The 16,908-nt window shown below is 40.0% G+C and overlaps 1 protein-coding gene across 6 annotated transcripts in view; it reads left to right on the top strand.

The window, feature by feature from the left end:
* Nucleotides 1-16,908, top strand: part of OXR1 (oxidation resistance 1) — a 532,223-nt gene that overhangs the window by 434,751 nt on the left and 80,564 nt on the right. For 5 of the 6 annotated variants that reach the window (XM_014611619.3, XM_014611620.3, XM_014611621.3 and 2 more), the window contains 3 exons: nucleotides 1,142-1,186; nucleotides 3,360-3,512; nucleotides 12,736-12,920. In XM_014611619.3, coding sequence (XP_014467105.1) covers nucleotides 1,142-1,186; nucleotides 3,360-3,512; nucleotides 12,736-12,920 — 383 coding nt within the window. The remainder of the gene's footprint in view (nucleotides 1-1,141; nucleotides 1,187-3,359; nucleotides 3,513-12,735; nucleotides 12,921-16,908) is intronic. The other variant, XM_006274553.4, reaches the window with a different exon arrangement.

Genomic DNA, 16,908 nt, shown 5'->3' with positions numbered 1-16,908 from the left:
TGGGATGCTAGGCGAGTCTGGTTTTGTCTTAAACCAGCAAGGTGGCTGGGACAGACATTGCATAAACTGCTCCGAGTCGAATCAGTTAAGTTGGATACTCCGTTCAACCAGGTTTATCTCAAAACGGTTTCAGCCATTCTTAAACTGGTTTATGTGCACTGAGCATCGGTTGTGTTACAGGTTTAAACCAGTTTCTGATCACTTAAACTGATTTATGTGTAATGTCTGTCCCTAGCCCTAGTGAGAGAGTTTTCCTAATATCCAACCTAAACCTCCCTCGCCGCAACTTGAGACCATTGCTCCTTGTTCTGGCATCTGTCACCACTGAAGACAGTCTGGCTTCATCCTCTTTGCAGCCACCCTTCAGGTAGCTGAAGGCTGATATCAAATCCCACCAAGTCTTTTCTTCTGCAGACTAAGTAAATGCAGTTCCCTCAGCCTCTCCTCAGAAATCGTGTCCCCTGCCCCTAACCATTTTCATTGTCCTCTGCTGGACTCTCTCCAACATCATCTTCCCACATAACAGATTCTCTGCCCTCCTTCCCTCCTCACCAGCTTTATTTTTCTACTTCTCCAGTCAGTTACACCCGTGCTGATCATGTTTTAAACAAAGTTCTGACCTGAAACTGAGTTTTCTGCCTCATTGTAAAATGAAGGAACAAATGTAAAGAAAAATGTTCCTATCTCTTTCTTCATTCCTTCTAGGAATAACTATTAGAATATAAGTATGGATATAGCAAGCACACTGAGAAATAAATTGCTCAAGTGGAAGGGAAATCAAAATGTTGGGAATAGACCTGTCAGTCTGTGAATGTACTATATATTCTGGATATGGTAAAAAGGAAAACCTTGTTATTCTGTTCTATTGTTCAGAGGTTATTTTGTTCACATTCCAAACATGAGAGTAAAATAGTAATCTCTAGGGTTTGGTGGAAACTGGGTATATCTCTATATTAAGTGTATCATGTGGTTTAAAGTTGGGATTATCAAGGAAGACGAGAATTAATTAAAAGTATATATTTTCTTCAGAAAGTTTATTTTCAAAATTTAAGAAACATTTCAAAAGGGAAATAAAGGATTGCCATGTGCCTTGTAGGATGATTCTTAAACATTACAGTAAATAAATCCGCTTTGTTTATAGCAAAGACCGTCAGCTTTGCAAGAAGCCATGGTAACTTCCAGCAATGTAAGTATGACTTCTATGTAGCGCATGCTAGCCGTAAGCCTAGATCAGTGGTTATCAACCTTTTCAGATTTAAGGCACCCTTTCTTAGACTTGAGGCACCACTCAGAAAATGCCTACTCTTGACTTTCAAACTTTTTTTTTTGATTACTGAACTATAATAAAACAATTCTTCTGTTGCAAAGAACTCAGAAAGCCCACAACAGGTCAGCAAGTTTTTGACACTGTGGATTCCTATTTGAAATCTCTGGGTTTATCTTGTGAATCCTGTGTAGGTGCCTGTCCACCTACCAATGCTAATATTGCATGGCCCCCTTTTAAAGGATCTTGTGACACTTGGGTTAAAAAGCTTACAGGCCAGTTTTAGAATGCCAGCACAGTTTTGAAGATCTGCTGTGGGACTGGGCAATGAGAACCAGGGCAGAGTATAAAGAGATGCAAATTATGTGGGGTTCTGATCAACAAGTCTGATTAATCATTGTAGGAGAAGTTTCAATAAGCTCAGTCACATCAGAAAACTCAAACTGCAGCTTGGATTGGTGTTTAAAATCGGTTATAAATATCTTGTGCTTCGTGATATCACTATCTGCTTAAAACCAAGTGGGAAAGCTACTATGTTGGTAGATTTCAAACGCACTTGATTAAGCATCAGTCTTAAACTAATCCTCAAGGAACAGAAATATCCGTAATGGGAATTAGTACAGAAATCTACTACCAACATTTCTGCAGTTTCTCTCCCTTTTTCAATTCCTACAGTGTCCTATCTGACCAATGTTAGTAATTAAACATAGGCGTGGCCTACCTTGTGGAAAACATCACCTAGAAATATCAGTAAATATTTTAAAATAGTCTAATATCTTGCTTCTGAGTGAAGTACAAAGTCTGGTCAAAATAGTGCCTGTTTATGTGCTTATGTACTGTCACAAGCCTATGTAACACTTTCGGAAGAAGAAAGAGAGAGGATTTAAGCCCTGGGAAACCTGCTAAGAGCTTTCCTTTACTTAGAAATTTGCTAAAATGCTTTGTTTATTTGCATACCACCCCACCCTCACCAGATAAGACCAGCATCCTCTCTTGGAAACAGAATAAAAAAAACTTCCTTTAACCAAATCAGTCAGAATCTCTTCTCTCATTTAAGATGCCCGCCCCCCCCCCCCCCCCCCCCCGCAACTTTCAATCGCTAATTTTAAGGGGGAAAGGTGAGCATGGTATGTGAATAAATAAGAGACAACCTATTTTATTAAATTTCTGAAATGTCAGAAAGCCCTGAAGTAAGGCTATGGGCCAAATGAATTGCGGACTAAATACTTGGTTACTACCCCTTGGATTGTAGAGCATATTACTAGTAGTAATTTTAAAGGTGAACAGACCTGGAAAATAGAGATTGAAAGGAATGATGGAAATCTCAAAGCACAAAAACCCCCAAACCTGTGCTATTTAATGTAATTATAAATAGTAGTTATTTTTATAAGGAGATGATTGTAAACATTGAAGATTTTCTAATCATGTGTGGAGGGTTTTTTTTTTCTTGCTTTTAAAAGTAATTTAGGCCTTGGAGCAGAGTCTTCACTCCTCCTTTCTAGTTTTTAAAAGAATGTTAATTGTCAGGTTCTGTTGGTGTTTGCCAATGATTTTTGCATCAAATGTACAATGTGTCTTTCATTCCTAACTGGTAGTACTGCAGCCTCAATCCAGGATTTTTATTCCATTTCTGGCTTTCTATAAAGTCTGATTTGCATCTGTGAGCTTCCACTTTCTTCACTGAGTTTGCAGAAGAGTTATTGAGGGCAACTAAAACCTGCTTTTGATGTTATGGAAGACAGTCCTGCAGGCTGTTTCCTTCTTGCATGATGTAATACTTCAATTTGTTTTTGTGCATCTAGTTTATAAGTATCCATATTGTCTGTTTCTCTTTACCTGATCATTATGGGACAGAACCCTTGCATGAGAGAGCTTCACTGTAGTCAAGCTTTGATTAACTGGAGCTATGATTTCCATCAGCTGAGTGTCTGGCTGTCCTTCAATATTTAAGGTGTATGGAGCCACAGTTTCAACTGCTCAGCATTAAAATAGGAAATTAGAAAGATTACAACTGCATATATAAAACTGCATGCATTCGAGTATTTTTTTTTTTTTTTTTTTTGCACCTGGAAAATACATTTTTGTTTTTTTGTAGGATCCAGATGCGCTGCAGCGGAAAGAGGCAGCTGCTTCACCAGCTTTTGCATCTGTTCGTCCTGCAAGAGTGGTATCATCCACCTCAGAAGAAGAAGAAGCGTTTACTGAAAAATTTCTCAAACTTAACTGTAACTACATCACTAATGGCAAGGTACTTAAGCTTCTAACTATTGAGCAATTTGTGTGTTAAGTTCTGCTATATAAAACAGAATCCAAGGTAAGTTTTGTCCTGGTAGACTGATATAGTTAATCTTGTTGGCTAGAATACTTAAGAAAAACTTATACTCTCTAGATTCCTATACTTTACTTTTTTGCCATATTAGTCGATTTGTCACTTGTGACAAACTGCCTGTAGCAGGGTAGTCTGTCCCTTTTAGAGGGAACAGTCAGTTGTGTGAGAGAACCCAGATGCAGGGTACTTGAATTGAAAAGGTGTCCTACTAGGGGCTTTAAAACGTTTCCAGATATACAGGCACCTCTCTGTCCTGTAAGTAGGCACTAAAGGTTTGGGTTTTTTTCACAGAAAGGGAATTCTGCGACTCAAGAATGATTAAGTCTAAGACGGGGCTTGTCAACCTTTAAGGAGCCATAGGACAAATTAACAGAACTTGGTCTAAGGCAGGATGCTGCCTGTGATCCAGCCATCATTGATACACCCTGAATGCAACTGATTTTTTTTCTTTTTTTTTTTTCCCCTGCTGCTGCATCATTCCCTGTGCTATGGATTTCTGTGCTGCCCGATCCCCTTGCAGCCAATTGCTGCTGCCATTGTCCGGGTGCCATGGGCCAGGTAAAATCCCTTTGCAGGCTAAAACTGGCCCACAAGGCAATAGGCTGCTGACCTCTGGTCTAGGAAGCTCAGCAATGACTCATGAGAAATCACAGAGCTGCTTATTTTAGGCAAATTATTCAGCTGGAGTTGAAAGTACTGTTAATTCTCTGACTCTGCTACTTCAGCATGAAGCAAGGTCTTCATTTAAATATTTCAGTGATACTTCTGTGTTGGTTAGAAGCATCTGGGGAGGGGATCTGACTAGGATTTCTGTTGCCATCAGAAACCCTAGTATAATACAGTAATTCTGGTAGAATTCTTTTGCTAATGTAACTTGCTCTGCTTCAGAAACTATTTTAATTTAAAGGAATCGCTTTTAGTTAAAATAGAAAGTTTGTTGGTTAAAAGAAAATAAACTGCGTTTCTTCAGGAACTGAGTTGGAAGGGAGTTTGCTGGCATAGCTGTAAGTCTTGTTGGCAATCCCTCGTTTTGAGGATGGTCTCTACCATAGCTCATGGATGGGTCTTGAGGTGACTTATGAGTCCAGTTCTTGAGCCACAGATCTGCCCACAGAAGTTACTGGTCTTTCCTCAGGGGAGAGTAGGCTGCAGGCTGGGATTCTTCTCCTTCCTCTGCTCTCCTTCTCTGCTTTGAGGGCAAGATGCTTTACCTTGAAATGAGCTGCCATTTGGTTGAGCTTGCTGGCATAGCCGTACCAGTATAACTACACCAGGAGAGCATTTCTAGTATGGGCTTCTCCTTTACTGGTAAAAAACTTTCCAATAAGGCTTTTTCCAGCTCACTTTTTAGCAAAATAATCTGCATGGGCAAAAGTGGAGTCTTGCCAGTATAGCTTTAATCTCTGCTAAGGGGTTTCTTTTGTCAGTCAGATCCTGTTCTTGACTGACATGTGTCCCTAGAAAAGTTTGTACGGTAAACTTAATCCTCATAATACAAAACCACAAGTTCTTTGTTAATACTGTTCTGTCATATGTTTGTGAGTTTACTTTGTGCCCTGTCTTCCATTCCTAGATTTGACTGAGTTCTGTGAGCTCTGGTTAGTATGCCTTATGTTTTTTCAAAGAAAGACTGTCTAACTTCCATGGACTCAAATGAAAAAAGATGAGAACTGCAGGTTGGAAGTTAGTGAATAGTGGCGGGGTATCGAACTCCATTCTGGAGCCAGCCTGCAGGCTGGACTGGGACTGACCCCTGTGGAGCAACTGCAGCACTGGGTCCAGCCTGCAGAGAGCATAGGGGATCAGTTCGGGGTACAGCCTACACCTTGGGCCCCCTTAACAATGTACAGCACTGGTCCCAGCCTGCATGCTTCAGGGAGCATATGCCTGGTGCTGGTCCTGGGGGCCATGTACGTGGCAAGCCCTGGAACTGTTGTATGCTACATATGGTACATAGGACTGGAGTGGCTGCACATGCTGCACAGAGCTGGCACATTTGCATGCACATCTGCATTTCTATAGATTTTTCTGGAGATAGTCATTTGTGAGCCAGAGCTCATATCAGAAGGCTATATGCTATATCTCTGCTTGATAAGGAAAAAAAATCTCTTGTGTTGTGACTTCCCATAAAGACTTAGGAATTTAGGAGCATAAATTTTCAATGAATGTCATTGGGAGCTCTGCCCTCACTTGCGCACTGATGAAAGTTTGGCTTGCGTGTTGCAACATCTTCGAAGGTGTAAAACAAATAATAACAAAGAATTTTAATAAGTTCAGGTAAAACTAATGTTACATTTGCTAGACAGGAATGAATGCCAAATAGTCTGTCCTGCATTTTTCTAAGGATCACACGAGATATAAGATTTTGCTATCATAGTACTACATAAGCATAGAGTGGAATAAATTTTTTAGCCTTCTGTAAAGCTCTGCAGTTCTTTGGTTTGTTTTCTTAAAACAGTTGTGAAATTTTCACTTTGTCATACAGGTCTACTAAAATTGTTCTTGTATATCCATAACTGGAGAGGAGGACAAGCTCTTGACCTTGTCTCTTGCTAGTTGGTTGCTGTGTCACTTGTGTACTATAGTTTTATATTTAATTTGGAATACTTTTGTCAGATGAGTGGATAAAGAAGAATAAGCTAACATTTTGTTCATATTCAAAAAGGCTGTGGTAGAAATCCATGTGAGAAGCTAAACAGTTGAGGAATGAGGGGCAAAGTGTTGTCTTGGATCAAAAATTGCCTAGGAAATAAAGCAAAGAAGAAGATATAAAAGGGTACATTTTTCCATGGCAAAAGATTAACAGAAGGTGCCTCAAGACAGTTCTCTGTCCCGTGTTTAAGACTGAAGGGGGGTTCTGCTGTGACCTGATGTTGCTTACTATTTAAAGAATAACTATTTGAAATAGTCTTCAGTCTGCATGAGTGTTGGAATGGTCTTAAAAGGTGTTGTTTATGTACACCTGAGACTCCAGCTTAGCCTCTTCAAACTGATCTTGATTGTTTGGGATTTATTTCAGCTGTTGCATGCCATATGTTAATCTTTTCAACTTGGTAGGGGGATATTCCAGTACCCAAGGTCAGCTTATCAATACTAGAGCCAAAGAGAATCAAATGTGCATGTGCACTAAGGGATTGTCTTTATGAGGATACATGGGGAGATTAACCCACCGCAACTGAAGCTGTGAATTTTAAAGTGGATTAATTAAATAGCATTAATTCTCTGTATGGACACACTTAATTCTGACAGTATCCACACAGAAGTTTCATGAGCTTTTAATCCATTTTGAATTCATCTCTTTAGCCTCATGTGAGTTAATTTTCTTGCCTATATTAATGTGGGCAAGCTATAAGACTGTGGCTCTGCTTAACAGCTAAAGTTTTCCAGGTAGTCTGTTGCAGTAACTCTGGGCATTTTTACACACACTCCTGGATGCGGTGCTGGATGCCTTTATTATCCAGGCCCACTAATTAAAAGTGCCCATGCATCACATGTATCAGCATTGCCATGAGTCCTCACACTGAACAAATTAGTGTTAGAGGGGCGCTTTGAACTAAAGCTCTTTGAATGTGTGTTTATTTCAGAGCGCACTGCCACCATTTTGTCAGCGTGGAGACACAGCAACACTGATACAGGTGACATGCGAGGCTGCTGAAGTACCTCAATTTCCATGTTCCAGCAGGCTCAATTAATCAAGTCTGCTCTGATGTGCCAGATTTCCAGCTTGTCCAAGCAAGCTCTGCACCCATGTGTAGGAGCCCTGCGTAGGTCAAGTAGACGGGCCAAACAGAACTGTAGCTGGGAACTTATTACTCTGAACACTTTGCACAGCACATGCATTCTCTGCATGTTGTTTATGTTCTGTAAAAGCTGCTTCAGAAAAAGTCTTGCTCAAAGAGCAAAACTTCAGCATAAACAATGATGTGCTGCATGTGGATTTTTTTTGTCTTTAATACTTCAGGTTCTGATTTTATTTTAATACTAATATACTTCATAATATTTCTAATTAGAGGGAAGATTAAAGGCTCTAGGAAGCACTTAGTTACCATGGTTCAAAAAAGATTACCCTGATTGTGTTCAAAGGGAAATTAATGGCAGAGTTACATGGGCAAAAGATTTTTTCCAACTCTAACAGAAAACTGCCATAGGAAAGGACTTCTATCAACTGATGGCATCAAAGTATTAATATATTACAAAACTGCCATCATTGACTGCAAATAAGACCGTATGATCACGTGAAGACTTACAGGTCTTCAACATCACAGCCCCCAGCACAGTTGATAACCTCCTTATTGGTACTTTCAAGAGAAGCATGGGCTTGAAAATGTATGGAAACTGAATCATCATATCAGTGTAAACTTTTCTTCCCCACTGACAGCAAGAGTAAACTGTCCCATGTACTGCTTGAACACTGGTGGTCATGGTATATATGTCTAGTACCATCAGTTGGACATATTGATTGAGTCATAAATGTAGCTGTTTACATGCATGCACCCTGAAAACTATGGAGAAAATCTGAGTATCATAGGGCAACCTTTTTAGTGTGGATTAGAAATTTTGTCTCAACCGAATAAGGACAGTGTCATCTATTGAGATATCCATGACTGCTTAGACTTCATTCAAGTTAAATTTAGTCTTCACCAGCAAATTTGTTTTCATAATGTGGCACCTTTGGAGGGGGTCTACCAGCACAGCCTGCCTGCCAGCTCTTTCCTGGCCCCCCACCTCACCTCCAGTCTCTCGCCAGCCATGACTTTGATGTTATTCTGGTTGCAAGTGATTGAACTAGATCACTGGGGGCCAAGCTTTTGAGCAGGTGTGCCACAAGACAAGTGCTATGCCTCCCTGCAAGTGCCACTTTAGTTCCCTTCCTCTGCCTCATCTGTCACTGATTTCTGCTCCATGCCACTGTGTTCCCTGCTCCCTCCCTGTTCTACCACATGCCACACACAGGCTGCCCATGCCACTTAGGGTATGTGTAGCATGGGTTGGCCACCCCTGGACTAGGTGATCCTTACAGTGCATTTTTATCCTGTGATTATGCAAGTTAATTTAGTGTTTGTATTTTTGTTTGTTAACTGTTATGACAAAAACTAGCAGAGTGACTTTCTTGTACCCAAATGTTGAAGACCTTGTTTTTAAGTGTCTGTAACTATAACTGAAGGCATGTCATGTCTCTTCCTTTTTAAGTAAAAGTAGGCATTTTGCAGTTTGACGATATAGGCAGTAACAGTTAGGATGGCAAATAATCCCTGAAGAAATTGCTTTTTTAGAAGTATGAGCACATAAAATGCTTGAACACTGCTTGTCCTTGATATAGTAAGAAAAAGCAACATACAGAAAGGACAAGCAGCGATGAGATCCAGTCCTGGGGGAGAGATTTTTTGCTGTGATTTCACCAATGATTCTTTGATGTTCCAGTGTCAGCCACCAAGATCTTTATGCTCGAGAAGTCAGGTAGTCTCACTGTTCCTAGCCATATTAATTACTCTGAAAATGATCAAATGAGGCATGTTGGTGGAGGACTTTAAATTATACTGACATCCCTAAAGTGTGCTAGATGGGCTTGAATTTTAGTTTCTCTCTTCTTCTTAAATCCCCCTCAATTCATTTCACAATTTGTTTTCAGTGGTGCTCTATAATCTTACCCATTTGAGTCTTTTTACAATGAAGAATCTTACGTATTTGAGGCTTTTTGCTATTTGAAGCCAGAAAGGAGTAATACATCACTGGATGTTTTAAGGTTTCTGTTTTAGGGAGGGCTGTCTCTTACTATTGCATTCAGCTGCCATTCAGGTAATTACTCCTATGTAGAAGTTCTAAGACGGCTTTTATTGTCTTAGACAAATTGAGTAGTCTGTACTAACACTGGTCTAAATTTAAAATTTGTGTATACCACTTGGAACGTTACAACCTTGTAATAATGAATATGCCCTGTCTCTAATCTGTAGTTTGGCTTCAGTTTTCTGGCATGCTATACATAATGGTCTTTTGTGGCATTTACATATTCTGTAAGTGGTTATGGTTTTATACTGAAGGCTTTTTTTTTCATTACAAGGAGATGTAACTTTTTAAATTAGTTACATTTTAGTTTCAAAGCAGTAGGTGTACCCACATACATCCTTGGGAATATTGTTTGGTGGACACTGTTTCTCAGTAGAGGTCTTTATGTTTAGACAAAGCTTAGCAGGTAATGACTTTTTAACTAAAATATGTTGGTGTGAGCTTTGAAAATGCCTTATACTTTATTAAATAGGCTTGTTTCTTCTGTATGTTGTGTCCTCCCTCATTTCCTCCTCCCTTCCCCCCCTTTCACTTTACATCACTAGCAAAAATCCAGATCTGGGTAGACTGTGTAGTGCTTAGTAGAACTTTTTCCAGCTCACATTTCCAGTTATTATCAATACAGTTCAGTTGGTGTCCTTTCTGCTGCTGATCTTGCATGAACTAAAATCAGCGTTACTTTTTGTTTTAATGCCAAACATACATAGTGTGTTTTAATGCCATACTTTTCATATATAATTATATGTATATAATTCTGAATAGAGGTCTGTCTGCAAAATTCTGTATGGAGACTTATGATGTAGCAGTTGGAGTACTACTTTATAGACAAATTAAACTCTTACCATAAGACCATTGAAGCTCTCAAGGAGAGCAGCGGTATTAGAATTGGTGCCCTAAGATTCTTTTTTTATGGTGTATAATTTATGTTCTACCTATTTCTGTAGTAAAATGTCATAGTTTCTGAACACATTTTGCCCACGAGCTAATAAAAGGGCATGGACAGCTTTGAAGTATAGTCACTTAAAGTATTGTTGATATATACTTTTCAAAGGCACTGTTGCACTTCCTGAATTTCCCCATTGTAATTTTAGGAGGAAAAACTAATCTATTTCTGAAATGCCCATGGGAAATCTATACAAATGGTGTCAATAGTAGGAAGTGTCTTTTTTTTTTACAGATTTTAAAGATTTATAAACATAAGCCAGTTTTAATTCTACTTAAGGTTACATTTTTCCAGTTTAAGTAACGTTCCATAGACCCTCAGTTTTTCTGGCACTTCTACTGGTGTAACCAATTATGCATTAATAAATAGGACACTTTTTTTTGATGACTTTCATATCTGTATTTCCAGTTCCTTTTTAAAGGAGTCAGCATGTCACATTCTATCAAAAGTATGCTTATTAACCTCAGTCTTAGCAAAAGCCTCAGAATGGATCAACTAACTAGCAACCAGTCACTATTATTCAAAATTGCATTTGTAACTAATAACAATGGGCGTCTATACACATGTAGCAAGGCTGCTTCCATTACAGCACGTCAGAGCAGACTCGATTTAAATAAGTCTGCTGGAGCGTGGTAATTTCTGTGTTCCAGCAAACTCCAGCATCTCATGTATTAACATCCCCACACTGAAAAATGGTGTCAGGGGCACTTTAACTAAAGCTTGTTAAGCTTTAATTAAAGTGCCCCCTCTGTCATTTTTCAGTGTGGGACAACTCATCATGAGAAGCTCCAGGTGCTGGCACTTAAATTACGACATTCTGGGTGCTGGCACTAATCATAAGACATTCTGGGTGCTCAATGTCTGTTGTTCCCCACCCCCCTGCCCCAAAGCATGTGTATAAACACCCAATAGCTTTAGATTATTTAGCTTCAATGCTATTTAAAAATGTAAAAAGCCAAAATATCTCTTCTATAGACTGAACCAAAGCGATATTGGCATAGTATTTTAAGTTAACTTTAGTCAATGTGGATGAAAATATGTTGTATTTGTTTAAAAAAAACATTTTTTTAAAGTGTAAGTTCCATAAATGGCACCTTTTACTATATTGCTTTATGTGACAGGTTCTGTGACTAGTTGAGATTAGATTTACTTCAGACACGCCGTGATTGTGTGTGTGTGTGTGTGTGTGTGTGTAAGTAAAGCCATAGTCTGTCTGTCTGTCCGTAACGCTTTATTCACACTCTGATTATTTGCACTGACTGGCTGCCAGACAACCAAAGTGTGACAAACAGGGACAGTGCCACCATGACAATGAATGGAGTGGGGGCGGGGCAAGGCCACCACCTCTGGTGTTGCTCCCATTCTCTCCTTGGAGGCGGTGGTGGGTGGAGTGACCTGGGACCCCAAGCAGTGCAGGAGAAGGGGGGACCAGCCCCAGGCTCGATGCAACGGGGGGAGAGGGAAGGGAGGAGGACCCGGTGGCGGGGGGCCCAACGTGGCAGCAGTGAGGGGGAGGAGGGGATTGGGTGGTGGAGGGGCGGAGCAGACCCGACAGCGGAGGGGAGAGAAGCCAGGGGCAGGGGGTCGGACTAGACGGGGAAGGGGAGAAGCCAGGGGCAGGGGGTCGGACTAGATGGCTCACTGAGGTCCCTTCTGACCGTAGAATCTATGAATCTATGAGTGAGCTGGTGGGGGGTGGGGGAGAGGACCTGAACCGATTCAGGGGAGGAGCAGGCCCGGGCCTGACACAGCGGGGGAAGGAGGGAGCAAGGCCATACCCCAAAACAGAGGGGGAGAAAGGGGAGAGTGGGCTCAGATGAGCGGGGTTGGACACGGGGCTCTGTCCCTGTCTGTCGCCCCCCTCCCCTCCATCATTCTTGACAGGCAGTTTGCTAGTCTTATTTTAAAAGGGAAGCAGGGAAATGGTTAATATTAATTACTACTCTGTGGCTTCTCTCCGAATTGAAGAGTTTAAAATGAGAAGAGTGGAGTAGCAGATCTTTGAAACGCTGTCTGAAGATTCTGTTCAGGATTGCTAGAGTTCTTACAATTATCTGGATTATTTCCCCATTCCAGGAGGCTGGCTCAGCCTGCTCTGTCCAATTCCCAAACACTATAAGAAGGTTTAGCCCTGTTAATTTGCAGCACAGTAAGAGAGGACAGATTTGAGTTTCTATCCATGAAAAGTGGCGCTGGTGATACATATCTGCTTGAAGATACAAGGTATCTTTTTCCGTAGGGATCTTCCATAGTTCATCTGTAGTGCTGTTAGGTAGGCAGTAGCAACGGTTGCATTAGTTTGGATAAAACCTTGAAAATAAGCTATTTCTCATGAAAAAGCTGATCAAAGTAGTTTTTTTCTTTCCTCAAACATGCAGGAAAACTTCACCACTTGTTTTCTCCCTCTCATTTTAGGGTACAGTGAATGGTGTGCTACTAGTGACACCAAATAATATAATGTTCGATCCCCATAAAACGGATCCTCTGGTCCAAGAGAACGGCTGTGAAGAGTATGGCATAATGTGTCCAATGGAAGAAGTGATGTCAGCAGCATTATATAAAGAAATAATGGACAGCAAAATAAAGGATTCATTACCCATGTAAGAGATTAGCATTGGTAAAACTTTTTGCAAAAAGTGTTATTAGAAATGCATTGATAATTAGAGTAAATTAGGACAAACGTTTTTTAAGAGGAGTATCCAAGATCTATATGGAGAAACCTGGAAAAATCCGGAGGCCTTCTCTTTTTTTTTTTTTTTCCCTCCCACTCTTGATATGGGATGTATATTTAAAAAAGAATTTTAGGTTCCCTGTGTCCTCCTCTGTCATTGCAGTGGTCTTCATTTGTAAATGTAGCTTCTAAAACAATTGCTTCGTACTTAAAATAGGAAAGCTGTTGCAACTCCGAACAAACTAACTTTTTAACAAAAACAGTTTAAAAATACAAGCAAACTTTTGAAATAGCTTGACTTTCTTAAATAGTTTCAGATAGAAATCTTCATAATTTATTTTTCACAGTGTACTCCTAGTAAGAGAAAACGTGCCTCCTTCTGCTTTTTCTCTACCTAACCAAACCTGGGCAATTTTGTGTCTAAAGCAGGTTTAAAATTCTGTTGAAATTGTATTTGCTTTGCCTCCTTTTACTGGAGAAATACAATGGGTTCTTTCTGAACTTAGCTTATTTGAGTGAGAGGGAGTTTGAGTTGAAAGGGTGTTTGAAGCTTTAAGTAAGGAGGCTTCCACCCAACTGTTCAGGATGTAATATGCATTTTTAAAAATTGGCTTTAAATCAGGGGTGGGCAAAATGTGGCCTGCGGGCCAGATGCGGCCTACCAGGCCATTCTATCTGGCCCACGGGGCCCGTAAAAAATTTAGAAAATTAATATTACTCTGTCCCTGGCTGCCTGTCCTGCAGCCCTCGATGGCTTGCCAAAACTCAGTAAGTGTCCCTCTGCCTGGAATAATTGCATGCCCCTGCTTTAAATGGTGACCAAAAAGCCTTTCTTCTCAGTCTGGTTAGGTTTATTTCTGCCATTTCATACTATCCCACAAGTTCTCCAGTTCATATTCTTTCATCAGAAATGGAGCACATGTGACTTAATTATTTTAATGGAAAAACAAGTTAGAACTTTGTAAAACCATGTTACCTTTATCAGTCAAAGTCACATAAGGGTATAAACATATTGCAGGATACCATGGTATCCTGAAGTATCGAGGGCATACTGGAGTGCAACACAGGAAGCCTTATGTTCTGCATTCACTGAAGAAAATTTACATACAGGAGGTTAAATAACTTTAAACGTCCTAATGCTGCCTCTTCACTAGTTTGTGTTGTAGGTCAGGATAAAAAGCAATTTGCTGACTTGAAAAAATGCCCCAGAGAGAACTTTTAACAAGCTTTTTACCTAACAATATCATCCCATATACTCTCCAGATCTCTTTTAAGAATTACCTACCACACGGCTATCCAACCTTGGAAGCCACATGTGTTGCTGGCGTGTAGCCCCTTGGCTGCATACAGCAGGGGTGGCTCCCCTAGGTTTCTCCCTGCTGCATGGGTTGTGCCACCAGTGCATGGCTCCCTGATCTCCCCACAATGGGCTGTTCTGGTGGCATGCGGACACCTGGGCCTTTCACTGCTGTGGAGTAGCAGGAGAGGTGGCCACAGAGGTCTGAGGGCCACATGTTAACCACTTTCAAGCTGGCAGTTGGACAACCCTGGTCTAGAACTTAAGATGTTATTTCATGTGCTTGTCACCAGGGCCACAATAGATTGAATGTGTGTTGTTTCATTTGCTGCCCAAAATTGCATGGGACCTCATTTTACCATATTTTGAATTTCTGTCACTGAGTTCCATCAGTGTTGCTGGGTTTTTTTATTTTATTTTTTAAGTTTCCTTCTCTTGAAATAAAGAGGCTTTTTCCAGAACATGCTGCATTTCATCTTTCTACCCATTTTCTCAGTCATATTAGTATTTCTTCAGCCTTTTGCATTATCTCAGAATTTAAATGTAAAAATGATTCTCACTAACATGCTTCCTAACCTTTTTCAGGTTTACTGAAGATAAAATTACAATAAAAAGAAATAAAACAGTGACCTTTCCTGTAGCTTTCTGACCTGTAACTGAATTCACGTGACTAATATCCAAACTCATTTGAATTAATTTATAAATTAATTTCTGAGACAATGTGTCAAATATTACACTAGAATCACAAGAACAGATAAGGTCACTTCAAATTAACATGAGCACTTGTTTGGCTTGTGCTGCTTTCCTTTTATGATGTCTTTTCCAAAAAAAACCCAAAAAACATTCTCTCTTCCCAAGGAACTTTTTTTGTTTATAGTGTACATGGTGCCTGAAATGTAGGGCACGGTTAGAAACAGCCCCTGTGTCATGCAGCCAGAGCCCAGATGCACAGAATGATCATTCCGATTGTTATCTGTTTAATTTTAAGATTTTGGATGAATCCTTTTGGGTTACTAGTCTTTGAGCCGGAATATGTTGTGGGATGACACTGTGAATAAACAGGGCCCGTTAAGGTTTTTCCTTGAGTATTCATGTGGCTGTAGAATCAAGGTATGGCATATGTAGCAAAACTGCCTTAAAAGTGATATGTCTGTAGAGGTTTGAGGACATACGTTGTCAGAAGATTGTTCTAGGATTTCCCTTTCTGGGTTACCAGATTTTTACTGCAAAATAGATTTTTTTTCCCCCTATAAAAATAAGCAACACAGCAAAAAATACTTAAAAAAAAATACTTCAAAGTAGATTATTTTCTAAACTATATTTTTTCTAATAACTGACCTCAGAATTAAAAACTTGCAAATTTTACCTGACCTAGGATTGCTTTTATGTTTATATCTATTCCTGCTGGAGAAAATTCTTATGCTTTATGGTACTTACATTTTATGTCAGCTTGATACATGTGTGTGTGCATGGAGAATTTAAAAATGTCTTTTAAATAAATGAAAAAGAAAATGAAAAGGGGGAAAAAAATGGCCACCAGAAAGTCTGTGTCTGTCCTGTTGCTCTGTGTTTTAAAAGTGTGTTATAACTTAAACTACTAATGTGTCCAAACCACTAACAGGCCCATGAATATGGTGTCTGGTCTAAGCCAGTTCTCAGCCTTTTCAGAGTTGGGGCACTCCTCCAACACTTTTCTGAATGTGCAAGCATCCCCAGTTGAGAAGTAGGTGCTGCTTCACCTTCAGTGCTTCTCAACCAGTTGCTGCTACTCCAGATAACTTTTCTGCCCCAGCTGCACAGCCAGCCCAGGAAGGACTGTAGCATGTGCATTAGGACTCTGGGCAGCATAAAGCAGGCAAGAGCTGCCTCTTACTGTAGTTCTACCTGTGCCCATGCGCCTCTCAGAAATGGGCACGTGGGTCAAACTGTCCCATGTGCCCCTATTTCTGGGGAAAGCAGGGGTTGGCGAACAAACTAGGAAAGGCTACAGCTGAACCAGCTTCTTGCCTTACTTAGGCTGATCAGAGAGCCCTAATGCAGCAGCCCTGAGAGCAGAGCAGTTTTTGATTCAATTAAGACTAAGTATATGCTGATAATTAAAAGAGATCTGTGTTGCAATATGTATACTGCAATACAGATTTAAATGGCTTTAAAATTACTCAGGCACTTCCTATTAGTATATTTACTTAAAAAATCAAATAACTGGTTCATTAAGACTACTAGTCAAGGAATCTAATCCATATGACCAACAACCCAAACACATTAACCTGTAACCCATCTGAGACGGAAAGGAGTAAACTTAATCCTGATCTATTTTAGTAATTGAACAACTTGGATTTCAAGAGGAGATGTAGTAAATAGATCTGAGTCTTGCGCTGTCCAAGTTAAGCTGTCAGTATAAATTTAATTGAGTATACTGAGTGTCAGATGAAGTCTACTTAAAACACTTTGTAGAAAGAGGTATAGTTTTTTGCTGCTGCTGAGGGCAGGAGATGAAGGCATAAACTTAAGTGACTATATAATTTGACTGTTTCTTTTAAATAGTAGAACCAATAAGTGTTCTCTTTTTGTCTGTACTTCATTCTGTCATTGTCTGTGCTAGTCCATTTTCTAATCTGTT

The sequence above is a fragment of the Alligator mississippiensis genome, chromosome 3 (assembly GCF_030867095.1).
Source record: "Alligator mississippiensis isolate rAllMis1 chromosome 3, rAllMis1, whole genome shotgun sequence".
Taxonomy (NCBI): Eukaryota; Metazoa; Chordata; order Crocodylia; family Alligatoridae; genus Alligator; species Alligator mississippiensis.
Note: the sequence above shows the minus strand (reverse complement) of the source record. Positions and strands in the feature narration are given on the sequence as shown.